The sequence below is a fragment of the Vulpes vulpes genome, unplaced genomic scaffold (assembly GCF_048418805.1).
Source record: "Vulpes vulpes isolate BD-2025 unplaced genomic scaffold, VulVul3 u000000678, whole genome shotgun sequence".
Classification (NCBI taxonomy): Eukaryota; Metazoa; Chordata; class Mammalia; order Carnivora; family Canidae; genus Vulpes; species Vulpes vulpes.
In genome coordinates this window covers 771,137-782,470 of record NW_027325803.1, presented here as the reverse complement: position 1 = coordinate 782,470, position 11,334 = coordinate 771,137, and the positions used below count along the sequence as shown (strand labels likewise).

The 11,334-nt window shown below is 50.9% G+C and overlaps 1 protein-coding gene across 1 annotated transcript; it reads right to left on the bottom strand.

The window, feature by feature from the left end:
* Positions 1-4,508: 4,508 nt before the first annotated feature.
* Positions 4,509-11,195, bottom strand: CYP1A1 (cytochrome P450 family 1 subfamily A member 1). Its single transcript, XM_025984380.2, has 7 exons — positions 10,646-11,195; positions 7,063-7,924; positions 6,389-6,515; positions 6,211-6,300; positions 5,994-6,117; positions 5,763-5,849; positions 4,509-5,607 (listed from the first exon to the last, which is right to left on the bottom strand). The coding sequence occupies exons 2-7, from the start codon at positions 7,897-7,899 to the stop codon at positions 5,298-5,300; spliced, it is 1,575 nt and encodes a 524-aa protein (XP_025840165.2). The 5' UTR covers positions 7,900-7,924; positions 10,646-11,195; the 3' UTR covers positions 4,509-5,297.
* Positions 11,196-11,334: the final 139 nt, after the last annotated feature.

Here is an 11,334-nt window from a genome sequence, read left to right as displayed (position 1 = left end):
CACCCAACGTCAGAGCACCTAATATATGTTTTTTGTTTTTGTTTTGTTTATTTATTTATTTTTAAGATTTTATTTATTTATTCATGAGAGACAGAGAGAGAGGCAGAGACACAGGCAGAGGGAGAAGCGGGCTCCATGCAGGGAGCCCGACGTGGGACTCGATCCCGGGTCTCCAGTATCATGACCTGGGCTAAAGGCGGCGGTGAACCGCTGAGCCACCCGGGCCGCCCAAGAGTTCCTTTTTTCCCAACATCCTTGCCAACACTTGTTATTTTTTGCCTTTTTGTAATAGCCATTGTGACGGGTGTGAGGCGATATCTCATTGTGGTTTTGAGTTGCATTTCCCTGATGATGAGTAATGTTGAGCATCTTTTCATGTGCTTATATTTTTATAGACACTAAAGTATATCATGCTTCCCTGAAAAGACTCAGAAGCCCCCCAAATGAGACAAGCACAGATTATTCAGGGGACCTTTCATAACTGATTCCCTCTTCATGTGTGCTCTACCAGTTGTGATTCCCACGGTGGGACTAGTAAAGGTAGGAAAAGTTCAAAGTTTATCACTGACCTATCATAAGTCGTATACGACCACACTTTGCTCTAAACAAGCTAGTCTAAATTTATTAACTAGAGTTGTCAGAGATAATTGTATGGTCCATGATTTCCTCTTAGTCAATTAAGGGGAAATTTGGGTTATAGCAAACACTATTTGCTACATCTCTGTAAATGGTGTAAGACAAAAAGAAAATGCCACCTGACTCTCTAAAATAAGCCAATTTGGGGCACCTGGGTGGCTCAGTGGTTGAGTGTCTGTCTTTGGCTTGGGTCATGATCCTGGGGTCCTGGGATTGAGTCCTGTGAGAAGCCTGCTTCTCCCTTTGCTTACATCTCTGCCCTTCTCTGTGTCTCTCATGAATAAATAAATAAAATCTTTAAAAAATAAATGACTAAAATAAAATAAAATAGGCCAACTTGATTTGGGAACAATTTATTTTTATTTTTTTTATTTTTTATTTTTGGGGGAACAATTTTTTTAAAAGATTTATTTGTTTATTTATGAGAGACACAGAGAGAGAGGCAGAGACACAGGCAGAGGGAGAAGCAGGCTCCATGCAGGAGCCAGATATGGGACTCGATCCTGGAACTCCATCCCGGAACTCCAGGATCATACCCCGAGCTGAAGGCAAGATGCCCAACCACTGAGCCATACAGTCATCCCAATTTGGAACAATTTTTGATTGCCTGGATTTAATAATCTAGGTCTTTGGTTTCCAGACTATTAAAAGACTTAGTCATTTTGATTCTGATAATTGCCTATGTTACAATTGGCCTGTGTAGTCTGACTAGAATCTTAAGTACTACTAGGACATTATCGGTAGGGCAGCCATTGTCACATCAGATGGACCAAGAACTCATCCTACAACAGAAGAGGGAAAGATGAATTCTAGGTCAATTATAGATAACATTCAGTGGATGTTCTTAATCAGCAAATTTATTTTAATCAGCAAAATCGTGGCAATGATGAAAATTTGGATATAATGGATGATATCCTAAAACCTGACTTTGTCTGCCCTCGATGAAAAAGGAGGACTGAGAAAGAAAGCCCCTGATAGCTGGAAATAATCTGATGCTCACAGCCAGACCTCACTTTTATCACAAGCTGCTCTAATGCTCGCAGGCTCCTTTGTTACCCTCTTTGGCTCTCTTCTCACAGAACACCAACCTCATAAAAAGTTATTCTGAGAATGTGATAAATGAAACAAATAAGGTCACTTTTTGTAGAGGCAGAAGTAGAATTAAGTTAGGGACAAGGGATCCCTGGGTGGCGCAGCGGTTTGGTGCCTGCCTTTGGCCCAGGGCGCGATCCTGGAGACTCGGGATCGAATCCCACATCAGGCTCCCGGTGCATGGAGCCTGCTTCTCCCTCTGCCTATGTCTCTGCCTCTCTCTCTCTCTCACTGTGTGCCTATCATAAATAAATAAAAAAAAAAATTTAAAAAAAAAAAAAAAAAAAAATAAGTTAGGGACAAACAGGGCTGGGCAGGACTAGATAGGGGCCATAGAAGCAGGCTTACAAAAATCCCAAGAATGCTGAGGTGTAAGGAAACCAGATTTAAAGGAACAAGCCAGATCACCCTCCCGTATCAGAATGGCCACAGGGAGGAGAAAATAGGGAGTTTTGGGGACACCTGGGTGGTTCAGTGGTTGAGCGTTTGCCTTGGGCTCAGGTAATGATCCTGGGGTCCTGGGCTCAAGTCCTCCATCGGACTCTGCAGGGAGCCTGCTTCTCCCTCTATGTCTCAGACACAGAGAGAGAGGCAGTGACATAAGCAGAGGGAGAAGCAGGCTCCCTGCGAGGAGCCTGATGTGGGACTCCATCCTAGGACCCCGGGATCATGACCTGAGCCAAAGACAGATGCTCAACCACTGAGCCACCGAGGTGCCCTCAGGGGTAGAACTTAATGACTTACCAGTTGCACATAACACCCAATGCTCATTACAACAAGTGCCTTCCTTGTGTAATTCAGTGGACATTAGTATATTCACAAAGTTATACAATCATTTCTACTACCCAATTCCAGAATATTTCCATCACCCCTAAAAGAAACCCCTGCACCTTCCATTCTCCCCTCCCTCCATCCCTGGCAACCACTAATCTACTTTTTTCTCTATAGATTTACATTGTTCTAGACATTTCATACAAATGGAATCATATAATATGTGGCCTTTCGTGTCTGGCATACAAGTTCTTTTTTAAGCAAAAAATAAATCAATACAAGAATGTTTGAGCACCAAATTCCTCATTTCCCTATATAAACAGGTTGCTCCAACTAACTTTAGCTCATTCCTGGCAGTAGCCTGAAACTCTTGTTGAGGGGGCTCTATCTCCCCTTGCCAGAAAGCAGAGAGTATGAATGGATGTGTGATGGCCATTGCACGATGCTTGAGTTAGAAAGCTAGGCTGGGGTGCCTGGGTGGCTCAGTCCATTAAGCATCTCCTTTTGGCTCAGGTCATGATCAAAGGGTCCTGGGACTGAGCCCCACATAGGGCTCCTTGCTCCACGGGAAGTCTGCTTCTCCCTTTCCCCTGCTTGTGTGCTCTCTCTGTCTCTCTCTCTCTCTCTCTCTCTCTCTGTCAAAATCTTAAAAAGCAAGCAAGCAAGCAAGCAAGCAAGCTAGGCTGGAGGTCACATCTCAAGATGTGTCATCTCCCCGTCTCTCCACCAGAACCGCTCCTGGCTTCATGGTCCAGCCTCTGTCCCTACTGGGCACCACTACTCTGACACCCTAGATGGACAGGGATTTTCAGTGTTGAAATCTGGGCCACAGTCTGCTTGTGGTGCCCAATGACCAAAGTCCTCCTTTCCCAATTGTGACCAGCCTTGGGTTCTAGAAAGGCAGCAGGGCCTGAAACGGAATAGTGAGGAGTAGACCACAGCTTCTGAGCTGAGAACCTCCCTCCTCCCCCCACACCGTGACCAGAGTCTAGCCTATTGGACTTGAGAATCTAACGCTGTGAGACCCAAGTAAGACTGGCCTTTATTCTTTTTCTTTCTCTCTTCTTTTCTTTTCTTTTTTTTCTTTTCTTTTTCTTTTCTTTTCTCTTTCTCCTTCCTTCCTTCCTTCCTTCCTTCCTTCCTTCCTTCCTTCCTTCCTTCCTTCCTTTTTTTAAGATTTTGTTTATTGACTCCAAGCTAAACTCAGAGCCTGACTCAGGCTCCATCCAATGACCCTGAGATTATGACTTGAGCCAAAGTCAAGAGTCAGAGGCTCAACAGACTGAGCCACCCAGGGGCCCCCTCCCTCTCATTGTTTGAAGAGCGATCTGCCTAAATGACCTTAAATTCTTCAGGATCCCCACCCCACCCCCACCACGCAGCCAGCCCCAGCACTGGGCCTCACCTTCCTGTATATATCCCTCTGGTAGAGCCCTACTCAGAATGAATTGGATGATGTGTTTATAAACTGGCTCCTCCAACCAGTTGGGGAGGCTTTTGAAGGCAGAGACCGTGTTTTATTTGGTTTATATCCCTCCATGCCTAGTCTAGAGGATGTGCTTCGTCAACGTGTGATCAATTTGGGAGGAAGGCAGTAAGAGCTAGTCTTTTGCCCCAACTGGATTGTGAGCTTCCCTAGAGTCACAGCTTCACCTCTTCACTGCCTCCTCCTCTTCTTCCTCCGATAGTAAAACCCAATATGAGACTGGGCTCAGACTGGGCATGTAGGGGAGTGATGGATTCATTCAAGATTCAACAAATTTCCACAATAGGACTTCTGAATAATACTTTTATTTAGTTAGCTTAAGTAGATGCTTCTTACACATTTCTGGATACATGGATTAGAATTTTCTCTATTGCACTCAATAAATTGTTCTTAAGCTCTTATATACGATAAATGCAGACATACAAGTACAATGCAGGCTGGATAAAAGCTTCTTGTGTACAAACATTTTATTTTATTTTATTTTATTTTATTTTATTTTATTTTATTTATTTTGGTACAAACATTTTATTTTATTTTATTTTATTTTATTTTATTTATTTTATTTTATTTTATTTTATTTTATTTTATTTTATTTATTTTATTTTTTTGGTACAAACATTTTAAAAGGCATTTTTATATAGAGCATAGAGACTTGGTCTCTGGTGCCTGAATCTGGGTACTGCCTCCACTCTCTACTCCTCTTGGATTCAAGTCCCCAGCCCCTCCTGGACAGGAACAGGGGCCTTCCAAGGCTAGGAGGCAGCCCTGTTCCTGCCTGCAAGGAGAGCAGAAAAAGGCATCACTGTGTCCCAGAAAGATGTGGTCAGTTTGCTCAGCCTTGTTCAAACTGGGAGACCACCTCTGCGCCTCTTCCCTTCACTCTTGCCAGCTCCCAATAGTCAAAGCGATTGGACAGGCTCTGGTGTAGCCTGCTCTGAATGTTTCTCAAAACAGTCAGCTGCCACAGAAAGCCAGACAGTCATTGGGCTCAGGGGCTTCTAGAGCATTCCCTCGAGGTTTCCAGGGGCTTGAGGACCTCCTAATCCTACCAAGCCTCCTGGCTCAAGCACAGCTCTAGAAGGTCCCATCTGCTCCTTCGTGGCCCTGCTGTGTCCACTGTCTGTGGTCAGTATGCAGAGGAGCAAGTCCAGGGTGGTGGGCAGGCATGAGCCTTCAGGCTTGCCCGCAGCCCAAAAAGCAAAAACCAGCCAGACCAGTATCTGTGGGTTTCAGGCCATAGCTTAGAAACTCCCCCCCTGACCCCGGGCCAGCCCCCTGGCCCGGCCACCCAGACAGGCCAGGTAGACAGAGTCTAGGCTGCAGGGCTCTCAGCCCCCTCAGTGCGCACCCTCAATTGGAAGTGTTCACAGCGGGCGTGCTTCATGGTCAGCCCATAAATGGGGGTCATATCTACCTTTGTGCCCTCTGGCACACTAAATTCCACCTGCTGCAGCAGGATGGCCAGAAAGAGAAAGACCTCCAAGCGAGCGATGGTCTCACCGATGCACTTCCGTTTGCCCAAACCAAAGAGAATCACCTTCTCACTCAGTGCCTTGTTGATGGTGCCATCGAGAGTGAGGAATCGTTCTGGTTGGAACTCAGATGGGTTACCCCATAGCTTCCTGTAATCAGAGAGAGGAGCTGAAGTGGTCAGAAGCAAAGCATCAAGTGGGTTGAACCCCAGCCCAAAAGAGTTGGGGTTGGGCAACTGGCCCAGAGTCAGCGAGGTCTGAGGCTTGGCAGAGGGCAAAGTTTCCCTTGCCTTCTCTCGACTTACTGGTCATGGTTGATCTGCCACTGGTTCACAAAGACGCAACGTCCCTTGGGGATGTAAAAGCGACTCAGACTCGTGTCTCTTGTGGTGCTGGGGAGGAAGGAAGCCCAGTCAGGCTCAGGACCACAGGACATCCCCCTGCCTCCCATACATGTCCCTCCCACCAGCCCTGATGGGGTAAATGGACCTGAGGAAGGCCCAATATCAGACAGCAGGGGATCCATGGGGCTTTACCTATGAGGGATGGTGAAGGGGACGAAGGAAGCATGTCGGAAGGTTTCCAGGATGAATGCCTCCATGTAGGGCAGCTGGGGCCTGTCAGAGAGCCGGGGCTGCCGTGCCCTGCCAATCACTGTGTCTGCAGAACAGAAAGGACCATGTGGATGAAGGTGCTGCCCGGAACTTGGCCAGGCCCTCTGCCTTGAGCACTTTAAAGGAAGCTACCACCTACCCAGCTCCTTCTGGATCTTTTTCTGTACATTGGGGTTTGTCACCAAGTACAGAAGGCTCCAGGAGATGGCAGTTGTGACTGTGTCAAATCCTGACCAGGGAAGAACAAAGGGACAAATCAGGCGGTTGGCAGGTCGGGGCAGTTGGGCCCAGGAAAGGCACAATGGGGTAGCTCTTACCAGCTCCAAAGAGGTCCAAGACAACATTAACAATCTTCTCATCAGACAGCTGGATATTGGCATTCTCATCCAGCCTCTTATCCTGACAGTGCTCGATCAGGCTGTCTGTGACATCCCGAATGTGGCCCTGGGCGGGAAGGCCCACAGGTGAACAAGATGCCAAACCCAGACCTACCTTTCCATCCAGGCCTGATTCTTCACCATCCCTAGCACCTTGATTCAAGAGATGACCCCTCTACCTGAAGGCTGCCATCCCAGCTTCTCATGCCTCTTTAAGGTGATCTCCTGCCTCAGAATACTGGCAGCCCCAGCTCAAGGGACACCCGAGACAGAGGTGTCACCCAGGCAGGCTCTTTACCCTTCTCTCTCCCATGAAGCCGGGAGACCAGCTTTGTAATCCCTTCTGTTCCCCCACATCAACTGGCCTAGGGTCCTGCACAGACTGGGTGTTCAGTAAATACTGCTGTCTGATGGAAGGAGAGAAAGGCTAATCAAGGAAAAGTTCTATTTCCTTGCCAAGGATGGAGTCTACCGCCGGCCTCAAAATCCCAGGGTGAAGGCCCCTGAGAGCCCTCCAGACCCCTAAGCCCCCTACTTCTTCGATTATCTCTGACCTGCTGGCCCTGACCTGCCTACACCCCACCACCCACCTAAAATCTCCCCCCAGCCTGTACCTTCTCAAACGTTTTATAGTGTTCCTTGACCATCTTTTGCATGAAGCTGTAGAATCTCTTATTCAGGTCCTTGAAGAAATCCAGGGCAGGGTTGGGTAGGTATCGAAGGATGGGGAAGAAGTCCACGGGGTTCGCAGAGGCAACCCCCTCTCCAAACTCATTACTCAGGTTGACTAAGCTAAGCAGCTCCTGGTCGTCGTGGTCATAGCGCTTGCTAAAGCACATGGCACAGATGACGTTGGCCACCGACACCACTATGTATCTATAGGGATCAAAGCGCCCAACCTCTGCCATCTGCTCCTGCAGCCTGCTGAGAAGGGCCTCGGCCTCCTTGCTCACATGCTCTTCCAGGTAGCAAGAGCGCGAGGAAGCCGGGTCGGAGGCAATGGAGAAACTCTTCAGCGCGTTCTGGGCCAGGCGCCTGCGTGCAGCCCACACTGGTCCGGAGTCTGGGCTGAAGGACATGCTTTGGCCGTCGGTAACCAGAGAGAAGCTGTAGAGGTCGGGCCGGCCCTTGAAATCATCCCCCTGGCGCACCAGGGCCTGCCGGATGGTGTCCAGGCCACTGAGCACCAGCACGGGGGTGGAGCCGATGCGGATCTGCAGCACGTCCCCATAACGCTGGCTCAGCCTGGACAGCGCCAGGTGGGGGCTCTTGCCCAAGGTCAGCACGTTCCCGAGCAGGGGCCAGCCCCAGGGCCCCGGTGGACTTTTCAGGCCTTTGGGAAGCCGAGGCTGCCAGGCCTTGACCACCCAGAGTACCAAGCAGAAGACAGTGGAGGCCAGGAGAAGCTCTGTGGCCGAGATGGGGATGGAGAGTCTGAACATGGACATCATCACCAGCGTAGAGACCTCAAGACAGCTGCGGAGACATGGGGTGGGAAGAAAAGGTCAAGAGATCAGATGGGGAAAGATGAGGAACCAGTGTCCTCAAGGGTCAGCATGCTGGTCAAGGAAAGGAGAAAGCTTCCTATCCAGAACAGCTAACACACACGCAGGGGAGGGGACCGGAGAAGCTGCTCGTCGATCTCCTGCTACGTGCCAAGAACTTCACAGCCGTTCATTCCGTCTTGGCCACAGCCTAAAAGGTAGACTACAGTGAGGTTCAGAGAAGGTAAGGGACTTGCACACGATCACACAGTCAGGAAGTGTTGGATCCACGCTCCCAACTCAAAATGCCCAATTCCAGACCACCGCTGCACCAGTCTAAAACAGGATTTTCCTTAGGGCGCATGGGTGGCTCAGTTGGTTAAGCATCTGACTCTTGATCTCAGCTCAGGTCTTGAGCTCAGGGTCTTGAGCTCAGGGTCGTGAGTTCAAGCCCAGCATGGAGCCCACTTAAAATATATAAGGGATCCCTGGGTGGCGCAGCGGTTTGGCGCCTGCCTTTGGCCCAGGGTGCGATCCTGGAGACCCGGGATCGAATCCCACATCGGGCTCCCGGTGCATGGAGCCTGCTTCTCCCTCTGCCTGTGTCTCTGCCTCTCTCTCTCTGTGACTATCATAAATAAATACAAATTAAAAAAAATTAAAAAATATATATATAAATAAAATAAAACAGGGTTTCCACACATCAGTCTGTGATTTCCCTATAGCACCTGCACTGTTATTTATTTTATGCTTTTCTAAAATCAACTTTAAATCTACCCACTTAGCATCATCCCAAACAAAACACCTGCGTCAAAGTACAGGTTTGATTTCTTTCCTCCTAATGTATATTAAACACATAGTTGACATGTGTCACCTCCAATTGGCTTGAGTGCTACCCACCACACTTGGGAAATTACTGCCAACCGGGGGAACTAGGGATCATGCTCTCCTTTTACCTTACTTTATGCTTAGGGAAATTGACCTCCAGAGGGGCCACTGACTTGACCAGAGTCACTCAGCCAGGACTCAGACCTCATAGGGAAAGTTCCCTGGGAAGTTCTCAGCTCCTGTCACAGGTACCTCCCTTTGAAGAGTGGTCAGATCAATGAAAGGAAACTCTCCCAGAACTCTCAGTTTTGCACTGCTCCATCCCAGAGTCTAAGGAATCCTGTCAGACCAGACCCTAGGACATGGCAGGGAAGGGACAGGTGACTGGAAGGCCACAGCCTGAGCCACACTACTAAGCCTCACTCTCTGAGTTCAGCCACAGGGCTGAAAAGCAGCCAGAGACAAGCTACACTGAGGCTCCTGGTTGTAGAAATCCAGGCCAGGGTTTTTGTTGCGCTCAGTTCTCAATGAATGAACAGTAGTCAGCTTTTGCCAGTCACCAAAGAACAGAGATAAATGGAAGACTCCCACCAGAACAGGGCTGCAAGAAAATGCTAGACTGGAATAAGGGAAATGAGGAATCAATCCGAATTTAACAGAGGGGAGACAATATTTTCCTCAAGCTTGTTCTAGACAGGGTGTGCAAATTCATGGAGTAGTCTCCTCAAGACATTGGCCTCTAACTGGGGCATCGGCCAGGTGCCAAGGACTGGAGAGGAGGAGATCTGGCATTCCATGGCATGGCCTTGGACTTGCATTTTGCCTTTCTGGACTCCAGTTATATAGCTTGAGGGAGTGGGGGTGGGGGTATGATCTCTGATTCAGGGGGCCCAGCTAGATCTCAGAAAAGAGAAAACCTAGATCTGACCTGGGGAACCTCCCAGTGTGACCTGTGAGGTTCCCCCACAGGAGAACCACCCCAGATGGGGAGATTATCTGGTTCCTGCCTTGAGTCTATAGCCATCTGTCTAGGGAGGCTGCCTGGAGGAGCTGGATCCCAAAGCACACTCAAGCTCAGGCTCCCTGAGTGACCTGGGGACAAGCAAGCCTTGGGGTGCCATGATGTTCCCTTCTGCACGCAGGGCACCCCAGGGACCTCCAGCCTTAGCGAGATGGTAGGAGGCCAAGAGAGATGTGACTGGCAAATGTTCGGGGGCGGATAGGCCAGCTCTCCGCAGCAGGCAGTCTCGCACACAGCTTGCCCCCCAGTACAGGTCAGAGGAGGCGGTCGGTGAGGCAGCGAAGGGCCCTGGGCAGTGCCCAGGCCTCCAGTTCAGATCAGCAGCTCCTGTCCTGGCCAGCACATCGTGGCTCTGACAACCCAGGTCTGCGGAGGGGCGAGACAGCTGCGGTAGCTTTTATATAAGGCAAGGTGCAGCTGGTAAGAGCCCCACCTGCCCCCCTCCATCCATCCTGACCACCCAGGGAGAAGCCCCCCTCCTCACACAGCCTGAACAAGGGGCTGCACATCACCCTCGCTTCCCACAGCCCCGTCCTTACCCCAGTCTCCCAGGTGACCCTGATGGGGAGGCCCCAGGGCATTCAGAGAGTCACTGGGAAGGAAACTGGAGCCTGATTGCTGGAGTCCTTGAAGCTCTAAAATCTAGAATTCTGGCACCAGCTGTGGGGCCTTGGGTAATTCCTTCTTGCCCTTCCCCTGGCCTCAGTCGTCCCACTACGGAGCTGGAGTGCCTCTGGCCACTAAGGACACTCTTAGTGACCTTTTTGAGTTGCTAGACCAGTGGCCACCTAGGAAAGCTTGGAGGCATCCGGACTTTCTTCCTGTTGGGAGGGAAGGGCCGAGCCAGAAGCCTCCCACACTCACCTGTGGCCGTGAGAAGGTACTGAGCCGGCACGAGCGGTCTCCTAAGCCAGGGACCCCAAGGAAGGAAGGCTCCTAGGAGCTGTCCCCTTCGGGATGAGGGTGAAAGCACTTGTACCTTTATAAGCCGCTCGCGCGCTGGGCCACGCCCCCTGGAGCTCGGACGGGAGGGGCGGCCCCTAGGCGGGAGGTGGGGTGCTGTAGGATGTAGGGGGAAGGAGGGAGGGAATAGGGGGTGAAGGGGTGGGAAGTGGGGGGGGGGGGAAGATAGGGTGGGGGACCTCAGAGGGACAGGCAAGAGCCCACTAGGGGATTCCTCATCCAAGTGCCAGCGCGCCAAGGGGTGAGGGCAGGGGACACCTGGGACCCCAGGGAGGGCGCAGACCCCAGCTAGGTGGGGATCTGAAGGAGGCGTCCCGGGACAGCCCCAGGACGGGCTCCAGGAAGCCCTGCATCCCCAGCTGCGAGGGCCGGTCGCCCTCTCCCTCTCCGGTGCGTCCGCGGGGCGCGGGGCTCGCAGGGGCCTCGGCTCGGGGCTGCGGGCGGGAGGGGCGGGGCGGGGCGGGCGGGCGGCGGCCTCTTCCCCCGGGGGACCGGGCCCAGGCTCGCGTGAGAAGTGCGGCGACCCCAGCCCGAGGTCACCGGGCCGGAAGGCCAGCGGCGCCGAAGGGCTGGCTCGCTTCCCCGGGCCC